Source organism: Etheostoma cragini, chromosome 5 (genome assembly GCF_013103735.1).
Source record: "Etheostoma cragini isolate CJK2018 chromosome 5, CSU_Ecrag_1.0, whole genome shotgun sequence".
NCBI lineage: Eukaryota > Metazoa > Chordata > Actinopteri > Perciformes > Percidae > Etheostoma > Etheostoma cragini.
In genome coordinates, this window is record NC_048411.1 from 11,528,922 (window position 1) to 11,549,057 (window position 20,136).

The 20,136-nt window shown below is 38.9% G+C and overlaps 2 protein-coding genes across 7 annotated transcripts in view; one reads left to right on the forward strand and one right to left on the reverse strand.

Moving 5' to 3' along the window:
- Positions 1-1,797: 1,797 nt before the first annotated feature.
- Positions 1,798-10,467, forward strand: gna14a (guanine nucleotide binding protein (G protein), alpha 14a). The gene is made up of 7 exons (XM_034872230.1): positions 1,798-2,208; positions 6,545-6,729; positions 6,970-7,124; positions 8,061-8,189; positions 8,304-8,433; positions 8,532-8,685; positions 9,217-10,467. Exons 1-7 carry the CDS (start codon positions 2,088-2,090, stop codon positions 9,405-9,407), a joined length of 1,065 nt encoding a protein of 354 aa, XP_034728121.1. The 5' UTR covers positions 1,798-2,087; the 3' UTR covers positions 9,408-10,467.
- A 660-nt stretch (positions 10,468-11,127) lies between these two features.
- Positions 11,128-20,136, reverse strand: part of vps13a (vacuolar protein sorting 13 homolog A) — a 39,741-nt gene continuing 30,732 nt past the window's right edge. For 5 of the 6 annotated variants that reach the window (XM_034872225.1, XM_034872223.1, XM_034872226.1 and 2 more), the window contains 16 exons: positions 19,842-19,923; positions 19,674-19,743; positions 19,301-19,412; positions 19,032-19,145; positions 18,721-18,866; positions 18,529-18,610; positions 18,267-18,380; positions 18,045-18,120; positions 17,460-17,623; positions 16,852-16,897; positions 16,527-16,650; positions 14,586-14,700; positions 12,026-12,111; positions 11,576-11,699; positions 11,365-11,439; positions 11,128-11,214 (listed from right to left, as the gene is read on the reverse strand). In XM_034872225.1, coding sequence (XP_034728116.1) covers positions 11,164-11,214; positions 11,365-11,439; positions 11,576-11,699; positions 12,026-12,111; positions 14,586-14,700; positions 16,527-16,650; positions 16,852-16,897; positions 17,460-17,623; positions 18,045-18,120; positions 18,267-18,380; positions 18,529-18,610; positions 18,721-18,866; positions 19,032-19,145; positions 19,301-19,412; positions 19,674-19,743; positions 19,842-19,923 — 1,581 coding nt within the window. In that variant the 3' untranslated portion in view covers positions 11,128-11,163. Of the gene's footprint in view, positions 11,215-11,364; positions 11,440-11,575; positions 11,700-12,025; positions 12,112-12,356; positions 12,802-14,585; positions 14,701-16,526; positions 16,651-16,851; positions 16,898-17,459; positions 17,624-18,044; positions 18,121-18,266; positions 18,381-18,528; positions 18,611-18,720; positions 18,867-19,031; positions 19,146-19,300; positions 19,413-19,673; positions 19,744-19,841; positions 19,924-20,136 lie in introns of those variants that run through there. The other variant, XM_034872227.1, reaches the window with a different exon arrangement.

The window sequence follows — 20,136 nt, forward strand, 5'->3', positions numbered from 1 at the left end:
GTCCTAAGTCAAGTTGTATTTGAACTCTAGTTTACATTACAAACCTCTGTCAAGCACTGAAGATGTAATTAGCGTGAAAACAGATGTGTAAGTAGAATCATAAATTAAGGAGCCCCAAGCATTTCACCAAGCAACATGTTGGTGAAGTTTCCACAGGTTCATTTTCTATTTTTTTCCTTGCCTAATGTAATTTATATTTTTTACATGCTCAAAAAGAAAAAGAAAAAAAGAAAGACAACAAAACTCATAAAAAAAACTGAACAGGAAAAGTTAGCTTGGCATGGAGAGCTGACTTTGTATACTTCCTGGTTTAAAACTCTTAACACCACTATGAATAAAGTTAGATAATAGATGAAAGACAACTTACGAGGGTAAATCAAGGGAACACATCCAAGAAAATTCAATGCATTTCAGGAAATACACTGCTTTCAAATCATTAAAAGATTGTTAACATTGTAAATTATCTTCTCACACAACAGAAGGTCATATTCTCCATTGAATAAGGTAGTAGAGGCTTCGTTTTGATATTTGCATTGACAGAAATACAGCAGCCGACAGATCCTCCCTGATCCACGCAACAGAAAAGTGACATCATGGTACTTAACTGTTCCCGCTTATAATGTGCTTAGTCTTTCTCTTTTTAAATGTTCTTGTTGCACAGCAATCATGATGATACAGAGTAGATATGACTGATCAAAAGGGTGGATAAACAGAGAGTAAACTGCACAAAAAAGCCTTGTAGTTATTTTGTCAATGTAGTCAATACTCAATTTAATTCATGTATGTACGAGACACACACACACACACACACACACACACACACACACATGCTTTCTGCATTCTATTGTGTGGATTTAAGATGACTTCGGGTCCACAACCACTATTTAATGATTTGTGCATCTTGTATCTTTCTAGACTTTATTTTATAGGAGAAATAAAAACGACCACATTATTCCCATAGGGTCATGCATTGTATTTATCTGTAATAATTGTAAACTTTTATCTTCTTATCTTTAAGATATTTCATTTGATATTTCCATAAATGTATGTATACATAATTTCCTCTCCTAGTTATTTTGTTTTCTCTCTTTTGAGTGTTTTAATCATGGTAATCACTTGTGCTCTGACACTTCCACTCACTTCATTGACCCACTTGTGTTACCATCTCAGTGCATTGTCATACTGTAACACTGCTGCTCATGCTATGAACCTCCTGGATTTCCTTTCCTTTGTCTTACCTCATGCTTGCAAGCGTTGAAAACGCAACGTTTCCCGTGAACCCGGGGTAAAAGTCACTCACTCACTCACTCACAGTTGGCCTTTCTGACCCCTAGTGGCCATTAGGAGACATGGCAGTGTCCGAGTAGGCTACACTTTACTTCTCCTTTCCCTGTAGCCCTGCGAACATCCGTGGACATCCAAATGGGTAGCCTATCCATCTGACATGTATTACAAAGGAGATCTTTGTAATACATGTCTGATGTATACAGTACATATTTTCTACAATTCTGGTTATCAGCACCAGTTTATCTAAGTCAGGCCCATGTCGCCTACTGTTATAGGCTTTTGTGCAAAATTACTTTGCAGCTTTCTTCGATTAAAGCATATGTCCCTCCTCTAGCATTCTTAGTTCTCATCATGTCACAGTCATCTCTGGGCTGTAAAGACAACACGGTCTGCTTGCAGTGGCTGTGGACTTCCCATTTATCCCTTTCTATTTGCAGCCATTGCCACGCCCTCCCGAGCCGGCAGGATAAAGTTCAACAAGTGTCCTTGTGCTTCAGACCAAGCGCAGCACCTTCAAATAGGGTCAACTCCTTTAATTCCTGAAAAAAAGATATCTGGATTTCCCTTAAAAGGAAGGCTGTTAAAAAAAAAACATATAGTCACCTTCTTATCTTCAAACTGCTTTCCCACTTAAGAGGAAAAAGGAGTAAATTTTAAAGATGCTCTGCTACTTTTCCCACTGACTTTAAAGTAACAGAGGGGAGTGAGAGAAAAAGACGGTGTGGACACATTCACAGCCTTCAGCCTCTATACGTCCACAGCCGAGGACTCATTGGAGAGCGAGCGGGTCAGTGGGAACGATGGCAGGATGTTGTGTGTCGGCGGAGGAGAAAGAGAACCAGAGGATCAACGAGGAGATCGAGAAGCAGCTGCGGAGAGACAAGAAGGACTCTCGCAGGGAGCTGAAGCTGCTGCTGTTAGGTGAGCACCGAACCCGGAGGGTGACTTAAATCCCCCACGCATACTATCTTAGTCCAGGATAAATGACATTCTGGGGTAAATTCTAAATTGAAAATATGATCATAAAGGGATGAAACCCTTTGGCCCGAACATTCATCCTTACATTTTCTGCGTTGTAACGGCCAAAATGCCACAAAATAATCTTTAAAAGCCCTGAAAAATGTTCCTCTAATGGAATACTTTACTGCTTCCTGACCACACCTGGACATGCATGGGTCATGGCAGGTGAGAAAATGATAATACATTTTATAATGTAGGAATAAACAGACACTTTATAAGGGGAAAAGCCATTCTCTATATATTTGGATCTTTAATGGGTTGGATATATGTGCATCAAAGATTAAAGGCAGGAGGAGTTACAATGTAATATCTAACTGTTCTCCGCATTTCCTTTCTCATCATTCCTCCCTCTGGTCTCCGTGCGCACGGCTCTCCCTGAATACGCAGGGTGTGCGCAGCCGCGCGTCCATAGTCGTACGTGCCATTTATTTTACGCACCATGGAGAGTTGAGCAAGCTTGATTAATTTAGTCTATTTGACTCATTTGGTTCGCACCTGCCGTAGAAATACAGAAAACCGTCACATGTAGAGAGATATTTGACAGTTTAAGATGCGTTTATGTTTTGTGTGACGTTAGCTCGTTTCCAGTCAGAATGTCCACAATAACCGAAACCAACAGCGCGCTCATTTCCAGCTCAGTTCCCTCTGAGAGCTGTAGTTGGGGGATTTCTGTTTGCTCCATGATGGACTGGAGAGATGTGGGCGTTTTCTCTCCGTCTGTTGGGATAAACTCCAGCCTCCTCCCACCATTAAAGGTAGTAAAGAAAACAGTGAGAGGAGTATAGAGAAGTGACAGTGTGAGTAAACCTAACTGGGCTGTTTCTCCGCCTTCTCCCTAAGGAGAGTTGTCCTGCCTCGTGGTTGTAATGTTAAGACATTGTGGGATACTTTATAGAGATACAGAGATTAATAACGTGTAGCTTCTGATGTGCATATATGTTTTCTTTTATAAAGATTATTTTTGGGGCATTTTAGGCCTTTAATTCTACAGGACAGATAAAGACATGAAAGGGGAATGCCATGCAGCAAAGGGCCACAGGTTGGAGTTGAACTTGCGGCCACTGCGTTGAGAAGTAAACCTCTATACATATGTGCACCTGCTCTACAATCTGAGCCAACTAAGTTTTTCACTTGTCACAGTGAAGGAGGGGCACAGCTCACGTCTTGGTATGAGTTCACTGACTTGCTCAAGGACACTTCTGCATGTCTGATTCCGGTTGAAAAAAGGTATTAAGGCTTGGACACAGGTGTGTGTGTGTGTGTGTGTTTGTGGTATCAGTGATGTGTTAGAAAGCCATAACTAGCTGCTGCGGGCACACCTCATGCAAAAGTCATGCAAATCCAGACCTGAGCAGGACATGGCCCCAAGGTTTGCCTCCACTGATGTCTTGCAGGACTAGACCTAATGTATTATAAATCCCATTTAATTTGCTTTGAAAATTCTTTTCTTGGGTCACTGAAGGGTATGACCCTCAAACCACTAATGGAAAAGGTCCCTTTGTACCCCACCCTTACCCTTTAGATTTTTCAGGTAAGTATTATAAGCAATATAAGCAAAGTATCAAGTAATCTTTAATCTTCGGCATTTGGGAAGTACTTTAAACATTTATTTACCTGAGTGACTCAGAGCTCTCAGAGGATTTCATTAGGATGGTCCCAGTCAGCTCTCTGGAGAGGATGAGTGGTGGTGGAGCAGGAAGAAATGTCAACACGTACACATTCCGCCTCTTCTGTCCATTCGGTCACCAGACTTCCAAAGCTGTGGGACAATGCAGATGTGTCACACCGCTCTGTACTGCCCCTGCATATCATTACTAAAAAAACAAAGAAAGAAGGAATCAAGCATTTTCTAAGACTTTTTTACGGATTACCAACCATGAAGGCATGTACATTTGATTAGATGTTAGAATATTTAATATAAACAAACTAAATCTCATTCAAGCAACAAACAAAACAAAAAAACCTAATGAGAACAGAAAACAAGAATGGTCACAGATCATGACAAGTTTACAAAACATGAGGAAGCAGGAATAAAGTGGATTGATATTTATGAAATATGAATTTCTTGTTTGCAGCCTAGTTTAGCATTATATTATGCAACTGTTTTTATGTTTTGCAGTTTTTATTGTGCCTGAGATAAAGAGAAATAAACCCTACTGAAACAGCTAAGACATTTTCAAATGGAACGTAAATATATAACATCAGTTGTGGAACTGTAACAGAGGCATACTGTATGCAAATATAGAGTACATTGACAAAATGTATACATAATTACATATGTAAGGGTTTGTTTTTGTGTGATGGCTGCCATACAGTTCAAACTAATTCAATTTGTTGTAGTTTGGTGACTTCTTCTTTTGTGCCCTACATTTTCCTCTAAAGTCTCCTATGCCACGTTAGTTTCAGCTGCAAAAAACTAAACTGAAGCAAAAAGAATGTGACAGATAATATCAGTTCTTATCCTGGCGACATTAACGCCACATTTTATCACAGAGTGTGTGTGTATACATGCCTGCGTGTGTGTGTGTGTGTGTTTGTGGGTGTGTGTGTGTGCGCGCGTGCATGCTTGTGTGTAGAGCTGATTCCTTGTACTTTGAACCCAAGCCAAGAGGTCCTTGATCAAAGACTCAGACGTGACAGTTTGCACAGGCGGAGTTGTACTCCCTATATTCTCGCTTTGCCAGACCTGCCACACGCTGCGGAGCGGAGGAGAAGCTGGTGTGGCTACTCCACACAGCATTCTGGGATGGGAGAAAAATGTGCTCTGGTTTATTGGCATTTCTTTAAACCAATCACAATTGTCATGGGGCGTGATAAGCTCCGCACGGAGCAGCTGTACGAGAGAAAACTCAGATAGAACAGATAGTCTAGCGGGCTGGCTCAATTAACCCTGCAGAGATCTGAGAAACAGTTAACCAGAGTCCTCGTAAATCCACCGGAGTTTAGAATCCCAACACAAAGAAAGCTGTAGGAAACGAACATCGGCCAAAACACATGCATTCAGCAGAATTTCCTGCCGCAATGGAACAATGCCGGAAACGGAACGTCAAGGATGTAGACTATACTCCCTATGACAGATCAAATTATCTAATTGGTGGCGTGGCCCTTTAAGCATTTCAAATAATTTAATTTAAACAGTATTTGTACTTCAAGTCATTCAGCAATCACATTTCCTTTATTCATTATGAATTTTAATGGAGCCATTTGTGTCCACTGAGGGAGAAGAAATTGACTGATATTCAACATTCATTCATCAGGTGAAAAGAAGTAACATCACAGCCTAACAAACGCAAAGAGCTTAGTTTAGAAATGTGCACGCATAACACTGGTTTCCTAACTTCTGTACAACTTTTTCCAGCATAAGTAAGTTGATTCATCAATTGTTAATCATCAAATTATTGATCTTTTTTATTTGAATACTAATGAACAGTACAGTTCTTCTCCAAAAGAGAGAAACAAAAAGAAAAGTCTGATGTTAGAGCCACGTGAATTACTACATCATATTCCACATTAAAGACAAACCTGTCTCAATAATAATCAACTTAACCGTACATGAATCATACAAGAGACCAAAAAAAACAGGATGCACACAGAGATAAAAGAGTGAGGCTTCTGAGCTCATTTAACTCTCTCTCTCTCTCTCTCTCTCTCAAACCCCCGTCATCTCCAAGAAACTTGACTTGTAAACAAGGTGCATTCAAATACAAACAATTTGTCTAAGCCTTGTTTGTTAAGATGTAAAGACTCAAGTATTCATGATGCCATGCAAAACAGCCAGGAAACCAGAACACTGCTGGTACCACCCAGTCATCACAGAGCTTTTACACACAGCAATTTCCAATATTCAGGTCTGGTGACAAACACACATTTGTTAAACAAATAGATTTCAAAAAATTAGGAGCTCATGCTGTAAGAACTAAAGGGTACTGTGTGTCTGTGTGTGTCTGTGTGTCTGTGTGTGTGTGTGTGTGTGTGTTAAACTTTTATGTTATGAGTTTACTTTATGTAACTATGATGATAGTGAACACGTTGAGTCAGTGCATTTAGAATTTGTTGTCCTTCAATGTAGTAGACCGGCTTTTTAACTACAGTGTGTGCCTCTTTGTTCGACTGTCAGTGAAAAAGTTGGTATGTCCCAACGCAAACTGCTCATAGAAGACTTCAACCTGACTCTGAGTAACAAGCTACACAGAGACAGACATAAATATCTGGATTTAACCCTCACTGTATCCAACAGGTACTGGAGAGAGTGGAAAGAGTACATTTATCAAACAAATGAGGATTATCCATGGAGGAGGATACACAGATGAGGACAAGAGGAGCTACGCTAAACTGGTCTACCAGAACATCTTCATGTCCATGCAGGCCATGACCCGAGCCATGGAGGCCCTCAGTATACCTCTGGCTAATCCCAAGAACCAGGTATGGTACAGACACAATGTCAAACTGGCTCTGCTCCTTTTGTTATCAGTAAGAGCTGTTTTGACTCTGGAGTCAAAAAAATCTTTGCATTTTTGCCAAATTTCTATGCACTCATTTATGTCTTCTTTTTTTTTTAGCATCTTTTAACTATTCGTACCCCACATTAATGGTGACCTCAGCTATATTTTGTCTGACTTATCAGTTGCTAAACTCAAAAAGTATCTGTCTGTGTGTCTATAGAGCCATGCAAACTCAGTCCTGGAGGTGGAAGTGGATCAGGTGGAGGAGTTAGATCCAGCCCTCGTGGTGGCCATCAGGAGTCTGTGGGACGACGCAGGGATACAGGAGTGCTACGACCGACGCAGGGAATTCCAGCTGTCCGACTCCACCAAATAGTGAGAATTAGACAAACAACTTGTAACTCAATAACATGCACAGAGAGATTCTACTCTGTTCAGCTCTGCCAAATAGTTACCACATATATTATAGAGGGTAGACAAAAGACCAGGAACAAATTAATACCTCAACTCCAAAGAATAAAGTCTAGAAATAAAACAGTTTATGAATGAAGAATTGAATCAGATGGCACTATAATAGGCTGTGGCTACCTTTGAAGATGCTACTGTTATGTGCTCAGTATTGTTTCCTGTATATTTGAGGGATTTAGCAACCTGCAGAGAATTACAAGACGTATACATAGTGGGTATTCTTTATGCTGGTTCCTGTTTTTAGATTTGTAATCTTGTAATCTTTCTTTGTAATTAGACTCCTTTTAGCCAAGAAATATTGCATTAGATGTTTTTTTCCTGGCAGTGGGGAGAAAGGGCTTAGAGATTTATGTTGAAATAAAATGTATACAAGTCCACCCTGTGTATCTTGCTGTGTCAATCTGGCTTCCATGTTTTTTAAGTACAAAGACGCGCTGTAGTGAGCACAGTAGATGTCCCTAGTCACCACATAGATACAGAGGATTTTTGGGGGAAGCTACTGATGATCCAAATAAAAAAGGAAAAGAAAAGCAACTGTTTTTAACTTGTAGTTGCCATCTTTAGCGATGCAAATGCAATGTGTACTAAAAAATACGCTGCACTTGTACTATTTTACACTTTCCCAATGGTTTCATCTCCCTCTCTATGTCTCACTAACTGACAGTCACACATTCAATATCAATACTTACTTAAGTGACAATGCACAGATAACTGCAGGCAAACCACAAGTATGTCCATTCACTCTGATATTTCTGCTTATAATCAAATCACTTCATTTTATGGTTTTAATAGCCAAAGAATCTCCCCAATCCTGTTGTTTTATTTTTCCTCTCCCTGTTTCAGCTATCTTTCCGAACTGGATCGAATTGCACAACCTTCTTATATACCTGACCTGCAGGATATCCTCAGAGTGCGAGTGCCAACCACAGGAATCATTGAATACCCCTTTGACATGGAGAATGCCATCTTTAGGTAAAATATAGCACACCAGTATAGCCATTAAAGGCTTATGTATGTTGAATTGGAACAGAAGTTATCACAGGTAACGTTATATACCTTTTATGTTGTCATTGGCTGTCATGGCAGGATGGTGGATGTTGGGGGTCAGAGGTCAGAGAGGAGGAAGTGGATCCACTGCTTTGAGAACGTCACCTCAATCATCTTCCTGGTGGCGCTCAGCGAGTACGACCAAGTCCTGGCTGAGTGCGACAACGAGGTGAGAATACAGCTTAAAAGCAGATCATGTTCCAGACTTTGACCCAGTAAAATGAGTCTTTATTGTTGCCTCTTTCTATGCTGCAATCTTCATTTTAGAACCGAATGGAGGAGAGCAAGGCCCTGTTCAAAACCATCATAACCTATCCCTGGTTCCAGCGCTCCTCTGTCATACTTTTCCTCAACAAGACTGACATCCTCCAGGAGAAGATCATGTACTCTCATATAGCCACCTACTTCCCTGAATTCACAGGTTGGTTGGTTAGTTAGTTTGTGCTTGTGATCTACAACTGAGTCGCCAGTACATTAAGAACACGTAGCTAAAACTAATGCATTCCAACACAACAGTCATTTCTATTCTTTAGTATTTTGTCCAATGTATATCAGTGAGGGCAGGCTAAATAGATATCTCTGTATAATGCAGTTCAATTCATTGACACCACAAACTACATCCTCCAAAATGAACATAAACTTTATGATCATTTTCAACATAACACCCCTTTTAACCTGCACAAATGAAGAATCTATTGCAGCCCTGTTGTATTAAACTGCAGTAGAAGTAGAAAATGTGTACTTCAAAGATTAGCAACTCTCCAAAACACACAAAGATGTGTCATGCACTGAGAAACATTGGTAACACTTCCATTATATTATCAAACATCTCATCAGATTTGTTTATCTTTATAGAACAGGCTTGACCAATTTGTTTTTATCTTAAATAATACAAATGGTTTCAATGCTGAATTTACTTAAACGTTAAAATATGATCAACCCTGAATTGCAGGACCTGAACAGGATGCGACCGCAGCTCAAGAATTCATCCTGAAAATGTATCAAGAACAAAACCCCGACAAGGGCAAGACGATGTACCCTCACTTTACCTGCGCCACGGACACAGAAAACATCCGCTTCGTCTTTGTGGCCGTCAAGGACACCATCCTCAGACACAACCTGAAGGAGTTCAATCTGGTGTGAAGAAGATTAGGAGGGACAGACATGACGACAGCCAAGATAGGAGAATTACATAAAACAAAACTTTACAGTGCTTTCTTCTTGGCTGTCTAAACAGAGAACAATAGATCCACTGAAAATATTTATGGTTTCTTTATTTACAAAAAAATCTTTTCATCTTTTGTGCCTGTAAAACTATAAACATGTAACAGGCATACCCAAACTACCGTTTCTGTAGGTTGTGCCTGAAATGCATATTGTGTGTACTGTAGTTTACATTTCAGACTTTATAGAAATGAGCTGAAGAAATGATACTTGGAAGTGGAAGAATGTGAAAATTAGTGTGAATTTATATCATTGACTTATTGTGTGAGCCAGTTGTTTTACTACTTTTGAAATAGTTTTCAGAAATAGGATCCAAATATACCATTTTTGCTGATGCAATAGCTGTAAAAGTCACTTTAGTCCTGAGTTTGGATTTAATATTGTGTGAAAGTTTTCCGAGCCACCTGCGTCTGCTTTTGCATGCAAGTGCCTTATTTATTTGGGACAGTCAGCACAACCACTGAGTTTGTTTAGATGTAAATAGGCCAAATTTTGCTTTGAAAAACTTCCCTCAACTGTTACTTCTCAGGAGAAATTATATCTATGATAATTTTAAATAAACATTTATAGTTATTTAAAAAGTGCACTTTGTGTGGTGACATTTTCTGGGTACAAGAGATGCATTTGAAACACATTTTATTTGAATACAGTGTGACAAACATAAATGCCAACAGAAATATTTTTGTTGTGTTAGTCGGCAATGCACCCCAACTCAAAAGCAAACCCTTAAAATATACATGCGAGTAAACAGCTGTAATTCATCAACATAGTTGGCATTGCATATGTGTGGTATAAAAACATAGAAATGATAATCTGTAGCGCCATAATACAAACTTTTGTGTGAGGATGGATATATACAGATTGGATACTACGTATATTCTCTATACAGCATATTGACATGTCAGTACGATATAAAAATAGCATGCAGCTTTAAATCACTGAACACTGAACAGTCTTCCTAATGCAGAGATGTAAAAAAGAGGAGAAATGGAAAGTAATTTAAAAGAAAACAAGTTTTTAATAGTTTCCCTTTTATATAATCCTATGAAATAAGCAATGTACAAGGTAAAATGTGCTACAACTATGGTTGATTTGGCTTCATTGTTATTCAAGCGGTTTGCTACCATGTCTCTTACTAGCTGTTGTACCTTAACAGTTTAGCTTTTACAGCTAATCGCAACTTGAAATATGTTCAATAAAAGTTAAACAGAATAAGTGACTCAATGTGTGTGTGTTTGAGTATGGCACACTAAGGTCTAGGAAAATTAGTTTTTCACTTTCACCAGCATTTCAGACCCAAGCAGATAGTGATAAAATGTATTTGTAAACTCAAGACTTTGCATTAGTGTACATAAAATAAATTATTAAAAATCTGTTATGTGTGTGTGAAAGGATGACTTCAATCAGAGTGAAGACTTAGCTTCTGTGGTAAAACATTATCACTGACCCATTAATAGCACTTTTGTTAGCATGCATACGTAAACTACTCACGCAGTCTTTCACCCCTGACACACACAACAGTCCACATACCGATACATCCTCGTTTCCCACGACTCACACATGGAGGTAAACCAAAGTAGCATGCAGTAAATAACAAAGGCACTGACACACACTGACTGGGAGTGTGTGTGTGTTTTTTTTTTTTTTTAAATCCATTCTCGCTCTTCTTGACGAGTCAGCATTTGGGTAAACTCTCTCTAGCATCGTCCAATCTGGCAAGAACCCACTGAAAATAAATAAAAACCAAAAGTTAGAACTAATTTATGTAAAATTATTTCCTGTGACTGCAGGTTTGACACAAACAGTAACTACGGCAAGGATGATTTAAGGAAGGATATATATATATATATATATATATATATATATGAGCAAATACCTTGGCTATCTCGGGAGTTTTGAAGTTTATGATCTTTCCAAACTCCTTAGCATGGAAGACAGACTTCACTCTCTCCTGTAGTACACAAGACAAAACATTAGGTGCAATTATTAATAATAAAAAATTATAAATCTGTAATAAGAGAAGTCTCCTTAGGTGAAAAAAGCAAGCGTCTGATGTAGATTTTAGTTGCAAGAGTCTGCTTTTATACTTTAGCCTCGATGCGAAGTCGTCGGCCCTCTACGATCATTGGATCCTTGGTGAACTCGTCAAACAGATACTGCCATTCACAGGTCAGCTGGCCAAATGTGCCTTTGGTCACAAAAAATATTCCCCTGGAAAAGAAACCAAATTAAAAGGGTTAGACAAAGCCACGGATATCTCCTTTGAGGACTCTATTGGTAAAGGATAGTAGGCTTAGTAGGCTAGGATAGTTTGAGTGATGTACTTTAGCAGCTTTTAATAAAGAGCACATAATTATGTTCCATTTACAAAAGCACAATAACGTTTACAGTGGAATAAAAACATACAGTAAAAATGATCCGGGATGTACTGATGTCCAGTTGTGGGAATATGAAAACAAAATGTAATAACCATCTTAAACCCAACCCTATTTTGAATAGGAGAAATCAGTCAAATCAGATGCCAAAAACACTCTTACCTCTTGGTGATCATGAGGAAGTCGGAGTCATTGACTTTGGCATGAGCGAAGTATCTGTACTTGGCAAAACGTCCGTTCTCAATTTTCTGAAGACCGAGAGAAAGAAAGTGGGACAATATTTAAACAGTAAGAATAAAAACTAACTCAATGTCTGAATTAGACTAAAACAAGAACGCTAATGACAATTTATATACAAGTGTGTTCAAAACATTTTCAAACAACTGCACACTGTAAATGAGCATGAGCTTTCATGGTACTCTGCAAAACAGTAAACAGATAAATGGATTGGTGAGGAAAGATACGATGGAACAAAGACAAAGACAATGGCAGGTAGAAGGATAAATGTAAACATTTTATTGAGAACAAGAGGGCAGTGAATGACAGAATGATTAAACAAAGTGATGAAGATGTTGACACATCTCTACGAGGAGTTTCTTTCTACAATGAATGAATGTCTAAACAATAACAACAAAGGGCTGCTTGTGAAATGAGGATTGTGTAAGCAAAAAAAAGAAGCGATGGAGATAAATAATAAATGTTAAAGAACTCAAAAATAAAGAAAATACAAATCAAGTTAACAAACATCTAAAACACAAAATACATAAAAACACATTTTTTAAGAGCCATTTCTTTGGTTTGTTAAAATCTTCCAAAAGTGAACTTGGATCCAGTACAGACAAAGCACTACCGCTACACTACAGCTGTCACTTCTAGTTTTCCTCATCCCCCTCATCCTCTGAGCCAGTTCTACGCCATTCACTGTAGGCCAATCTCCTCTGTGGACATGACAAGAGAGAAGAGTCAAGATCAGAGAAGAGAGAACAAAAGGAGAGTGGGCTCTGCCTTGTCTCTTCTCTATCAAAGAATGATTTTGTTGTGAGTATCCTACATATTGTTTTTGCTTAAATAACAGTTAGGTTTGCTGCTGTCCATCTGCTTTGCTGTCAAAAGTTTTCAGTTTAAATTTAAATTCAGTCACAATTTATTTAACCAGCTAAAACAGAAACAAAAACACAAGCACGTGTCCTACTTCTGTTATTAGTCCTAATTTGGCATAAGGGAAAATAATCTATCATTACCACTAACATCAACATGCACACAAATCTAGCATATAGGTCTAAAGATGGTGATACAGATGGGTGACAAATTAAGGAAAAACCTAAATGAAATGTTGAAAGAAACAAGCATTTGTGTGTATGTGTGTGTGTGTGTGTGTGTGTGTGTGTGTGTGTGTGTGTGTGTGTGTGTGTGTGTGTGTGTGTGTGTGTGTGTGGGTGGGTGGGTGGGTGGGGGGTGTCACTGAATGTTATGATGAGAATGGGAATGTCAATCATAGCTATGGCCTTCACAGTCACCAGATCTCGACCAAACTAATGTCTTGGACCATGCTCTCCGCCACCATTGTCCAAACACCAAATTAGGAAATATCCCTCTAGTAGAACTCAGATATTTGTCGAATCCTTACAAAAACCTGAAACCTGCCTAAGGCACTTTAATTTGTCACCGTGTAAATCTTTAGTATTAGCCAAACAGTGTAGCTCTGACCTGAGACTCATAAGCAGAAACTTCAACCCACTCCATCCATGACAACTGCTACACAACATCAACACAAAAAAGTGACCCACATTTTAAAGCGCATAGCTTAAACGAAGCAGAACTGAAACTGCACTAAAATCTACAAATATGAGAAACCATTCTAATGACCAAGCAGCTCTGAACCAAATTCATCTCAATGTGCTGCTCAACAATAGTTAGTTTAGCTAAATGGCAGCTTGAGTTATTTATTCAGTTTAAACCTTAAAGACAATATACTTGTATTCAGATGTTGCATAACAAAACAAAATCACCGTATCACATCACAAGACACTAACTACATACTATGACATTATGTTATTTGAGAAATAGTATTGAGCAGAGGATGTAGATACACTGCCAAGAAGCCCTGCTGCAGTAAAATACATTATATATTTATTTCTCCCTATTAATAAGTGAATGAACACCAATTGTCCCAGTGAACCTTTGCTTTGAAACCGAAATTGTTCTCAGAGTTTTTTCTTCTTGCACATGCTTATTTAATTTTGGTTGCAAATGTGTAATTATATATTTGTACAACACAAAACAGGCACAGCGGTAAATTAATCACAGAGAATTGAGCTCTCAAAGGATCTTGTGATGCCTGCTGTAATCTATAAACATAAAGACTGATAAAATTGCTAAAATTAGTTTCAAAATAACTGAAAGCAGACTAACGGGAGAAAAAAAGAAAATAAAAGAAATTTCCAAAAATAAATCAATGTCTGTTTGCATGTGCCTGCGTAGACAGACAGACAGACAGACAGACAGACAGACAGACAGACAGACAGACAGACAGACAGACAGACCTCCACTAGCAAAGCTGGGCAAATTGTTTAGAGTGCATATCGGATGCATCACTTAACTTACTCTGAACTATTTAGTTGTACTAAAGAGTTTTCCTCATCTCAGTTAAATAATACACTTTAACTAACTGTTGCCCAGGTCTGACGGTGGAAAGCTGATGATGCAGATATTTTTGTTCTACCTGGAGCATCTGACTGCCGATGCCCTCCCTCTCCTTATATGGTCGTATGACGCCATCCTCGTGGATGAAGCGAGGGGGACGCAGAGAAGCAACATCTTGTGAAGTCTCTGCTGCCCTGAAAAGGAGACAAGACACGCAAATAGAGTTTGAGATGCAGCTTCTTATGAACTAGGGGTGGCACGATTCATGAAAAAACATCCAAACTTTTCGGTTTGCTGTTCTCGGTTTGGAGCTTGTGTGCGTCGCATGGTTCAACACATGTGCAAAAACCTTGTGCCCGTATGTGACCTCAGACAGTGTGTTTCCCTGTCGCGCAAAAAAAGAGGTGTGGACATAGAGAGTAAAAAGTAGAGTGTGGAGTGCTACATGTCATGTTACGTGTAGAATTGGCAAGTGGGAGAGATCAGGAAGGCTGCCCGGAGTTGGAGGCTGCGCCAGCGGTATAAGTCTGTTGTATGGGAACATTTTGGATTTGATGTTACCTATGATGACAGCGGAAATAAAACAATTGACAGAACTGCGACTGTGTGCAAGCATTGTGCCACATGTATTCAATATGCTAAATGGAAATTTAATTTAATATGTCAGTTCATCTGAGAAGACATCACCCAAATATGTCGGTAGACAGCGTATGAAGGAGAGAGCCGGTTAGGAAACAATTTCAACACTCCACATCATTTAAGCAGCCTCTCAGTTATAAGTCGAACAATAGCCATAACTAAAGCATTGGGGGATGTTGAAGATATGGAACCGTAGGCTACAGTGTGATTGAGGGAGAAGGATTTCGTCAGCTGATGAAAGTACTCGAGCCACGGTATAATATAATATTCCCTCCTGTCGACACTTCAGCACCACAGTAATTCCAAAACTGTTTGACGAGACACGAGGAGAAATTGACAAATAATTGTCCGACACAACCCACGTAGCTCTCCCTACAGATAGATGGACCTCCAGGGCCACTGGAAGTTTCTTCACGGTGACTGCTTACAATATTACATTGGAGTGGGAAATGAGAAGCTGCGTTTTGCAAACACAAGAGTGTTCGCATGAGTATCTTTCTGAAATGCTTTATTCAAAAGACAGAGCTTTAAGAGTTCCTCTCTTTTTCTTTTAAAGAATAACATTTTTGTAAGAGCTACACTGAAGTAGTTTGATAAATGCAAGTAATTTCAATTGATATTCTTTAATATTTCAATCTTTGTGTGCTAAAAAGGCACATACGTTCCTGTAGATGGCAATACACATTCTCCTTTGTTTGCCAAATAAATAAAAAGCATGTTAAAATCATCGTCTTCCCTCTTGCTGTCTCAAAATCTCACCTAGTTTTCCTCAGAGATAGTCCCAATAATCTGCTCAAGTCAAAGTCAGTTTGCTCATGATTACATGATATAACTTTTTTTTTTTACTGTATCCTAAATTGTGGATAATTAAGCTATATATCGTATGCTGAAGTATATTTCTGGAGTGGTGAAGATTAAAGGAAAAAATAACAAGAACTGTAGAGAACCGAAAACCGTGACCCTAAAACCATGATTCGAACCAAACCGTGGGTTTTGTAAACCGTGCCACCCCTATTATGAACACACACATAACAGGGATAGATAACGTTACGGCATAACTGTACATATACACAGTATGTCTATGGCACACAAACCTTCACATGTGCATACAATTCACAGACCTAAATAGCTTCTGCTATGGCCCAATGACCAGCTGTAAGGAAAAGACGTTTTTTTATTTGTGCAACTATAATGCCAAATTATTGTCTTACTTATACTATGCAAGTTGTTTATACATTTGGTGTTAAACACCCCTGTGATCCCAACACATATCCACATTATTATATGTTCTATATCTAAAACTAGCAAATATACACTGACATATATATATATACTGTATATATATACATACATACATAGAGACAGACAGACAGACACACACCTCTTGATCCCTTGGAAAGTACTGCTGGCCATGTCAATGATGCCTCCTGTAGGTCTGGCTACTGCACCAACCAGACCTTTCCCAACACCTTTAAAAAAGCCTGCTGCACCCTCCTTCTGGGCTCCTGCAGAATACCCACATCATTACATTTATGAAAACTGATCAAAACAGAGTTGGTAATGTACGATGTTTCATAAACAGGACAGAATCCACAATAACATAGTACTAATATTTAGGTTTAATGCCATTATTTTGGCCATTCATTTCATTTCAGCACACTATGCAATCACAGTTATAATCTATATGAGAGTCCAATACAACATACCTTTAATAGGTTTGGTAACAATCCCTGTGATCCCACTGACAAAACCCTGAAAGGAAAACCCAACATTAGCAAGTAGCAGAAATTAATTCATTATGGCAGACTTCCTGGTGGCAGTCCGTTAATCTGTTAAATGATTAAATGAAAGCTGCAACAGAAAGGTCCTTATTGTACATCCTTAGAATTAAAAAACATCAGCCATGTGTCAAAAGTACATTTTCTGATTAAAGCTATAGTGTCTGTCGCCCCCATGAGGACTTCTAAGTACTGACAACTACCCTGTCTGTGCGTCCACAAGCTACAAGCCTTACATGATCGCATTTGCACCCCCAGCCTTCCAACATGCAGTTGCTAGTATCCAAAGAGGACACTGGGAATTAAAAAAAAAAAAAGATTGACTCTTCAGAAGAGGTAATTATCTTCACTGGGGCTTCTGCACGGGAAAGTCAGCGGACAACACAATCTTCTAAACATAGCCATACTGAGAAATACAGAGAGAGTTGTGTGAAGCTGATAGTCTTAATTAGCTTTCTAGCAACTCATTTGGCAATGGTTTGAATGTAACGGACGTTTAATAATATCAAAGGGTTTTAACAAATTTGATTACGTACAGACACTAATCCCTTTCCACCCCTGGTCAGCCCCTCTCTCAGGCCACTGGGTTGTTTGTTCATAGCTTCTCGTCTCTTCTGCTGGTATTCCTCGTCCATCGTTATGGCAGCAACACCCTTTGCCATGGCACCTGTGATCCTGGAGGCCGCACCTGCTATTCCCCCTGGAAGGCAGATATGAATCTTCATAGTTACTACGTTCTTTAATTTGTCTATTTCTTCTTAAAAGTCTTTTTGTGGAGGAAACAGTTACTATGTTCTTATTATTCCACTGTTGCTTCATCTTCTCTTCATATGGTAAGGCAATTTAATTTATAAAGCACATTTCAAAACAGGTAAATTAATTAATAAAAAGTCTGAGAATACAGGCAACTTTTCAGTTTACTTTTGAATGTAGACATAATCTTAGGTCTCATATTTGTAAGAATAACAAAGTTCTAAAGAAAGCAACCAAAACTAAAACACAATAGAAAGACGGATAAAGTATTTATGTATATTTATACCACAAAGATCTTGTTTAGGTTTCACCTAAAGGGATCAGACAACTTTTTACAGATACAATTTTGTTATGAGCCCTGTACTTACCTACAGCTCCTCCGACCAGAGCCTTCACACCAAGAGCCATTCCTTCCACAAACTCCTCAGGCCCCTGGATGGCTCCCTGAAATCGTTTAGTAATTTTAAAAGCTGTTCACAATCTTTGGAATCCTACAATATATTTAAAGATAGAGTCATGTAAATGTTCCCCTTAAATATTGAGCACTAAACTTGAACTTTTGCTCGTCATTACTTGTATTACAATCCTACCTGATAAGGCTCATAAAAGAAGGCTTCCACTCCCTCGGACAGTCCTCGGATCAGTCCAAAAGGATTTCCAAGTACATCCAGGCCCAGCACCAGCACATACATCTGTTTAATAGCCTGAAATATGCATATATGAAAACTGGTAAGCTGAGGTGTAGCCAGCCCTTGGTTGGTTCATACTTAATGCCTTGAGAGATTTAAAATAATTGACACACTTCTGCAGTTTCTGGGTGATTATGGCATTGTCATTGTGCATTGGTGTTACCTGCTTGGAATAATGTCTGATGACCTCCCATTGTAGCTGCTGGGTGGTACAAAACTGGAAGGTCAACTCGAAGAAGGCCAGCCTGAAATCAGTGGCAGAGTTAATCAAGTAGCAGGGACACCTCCAACAACAAACCATAAAACAAAAAATGTAAATGTTTGTCTCTATTTGGGCCTTCACATGCATTCATACTTAAAGACAACGTCCTGCACATCAGTGAGTGTGGCGCCGATACTCTTCAGCAGAAGGTTGAGGGACTGGACAGGGATGAGCTCCTTATCTCGCTTCTCCTTCAGGCCGTCATCTCCACCCGTACTCAGAGAGAAACTCAGGTGCAGCTGCAAATTAAAAAAAACATGACTAAATGTGGCTGTTTCTGGTGTTAAACTCACAACAGAAATGTACTATGTAGCGGTGTCTTGTAAATTGATTTTGATGTTCTATTCATGTTTTTCCCATTTCAACAGTAAATACTTAACTGTTTTCACACATACTGTACAAACCTTGATGGGTGAAATGTGGAAGTACTCATAGAGGCTGATAGGAGAGGTGTCAGCAGCAGAGACATGGTTTAGCTCTGTCTTTATATACTCTATGTCCTTCTCAAACAGTTGCACCTAGAGGAATAAGACAAGCATAATTAAACTGGCACAGAAAAAGTCAGAATGGATCTCAATGCCACTTCAAGTCAATGAAGATCATACTAATGTATCACAGATTCTGTACAAAACACAGGGTGTTTTAACTGTCTTTGGACAGGTGAGTATTTGACCTGTTCTGAGCTCATGATGCTGGCATTCTCAGGTGTGAACAGGTCAAGGATGGCATAGAGGAAGCCCAGATCAAGCTTTAGATCCATCTCCTGAATCAACACCTTGAAGTACCTGAGGGGGACAGACATTTACATCATCATTTTGGAGCAAATCTAATATTATCTGAGTTAATCTACAAATTGTATATAAGAATGTGTCTTACATTAAAACCATTCAAAATACAAATGGTTTCCAGGGCAATGGGATTATAGAAAGTAGTTCAGAATCAAAGTATAAAATCTAATAGCAGATGTAATACTGAGCACACATACAGTATACAGTCCATCACAACAAACAGTTAAGTGAAAGAAGAATCAAATGAAAAACAATTACTTGATGCGAGAGATATCAGAGTGCCCTGCGGTTCTTGTAACAATGCTGATATCAGTTAGAGGTTTGGGTTCTGTAATTAAAATAAAAATCATATTATAGACTGAAATACTGCATACAAGCAGCACAAAACTCTAAATTAAACAGGACATACAAAGGGAATTAACAGACCTGCATCCATGGTGATAGATTTTGGCAGTTTTACAGGGTAGAAAACATAGGGGAAGATGGCTCCTGAAAGCTGATTCTGGATCTGTAAGAGGAAAGCATGTATACTTAAAGTAAATAGAAAAAAAAGAATTAAGGATTCAAGATGCATTGATGAACAAACGCTGAAGAAGACAATGTTGACTTGTTGTACTGTAATACTGACACACATGTATACACACACATACACTACCGGTCAAAAGTTTGGGGTCACTTACAAATTTCCATTTCACTCCATTATAGACAGGATACCAGCTGA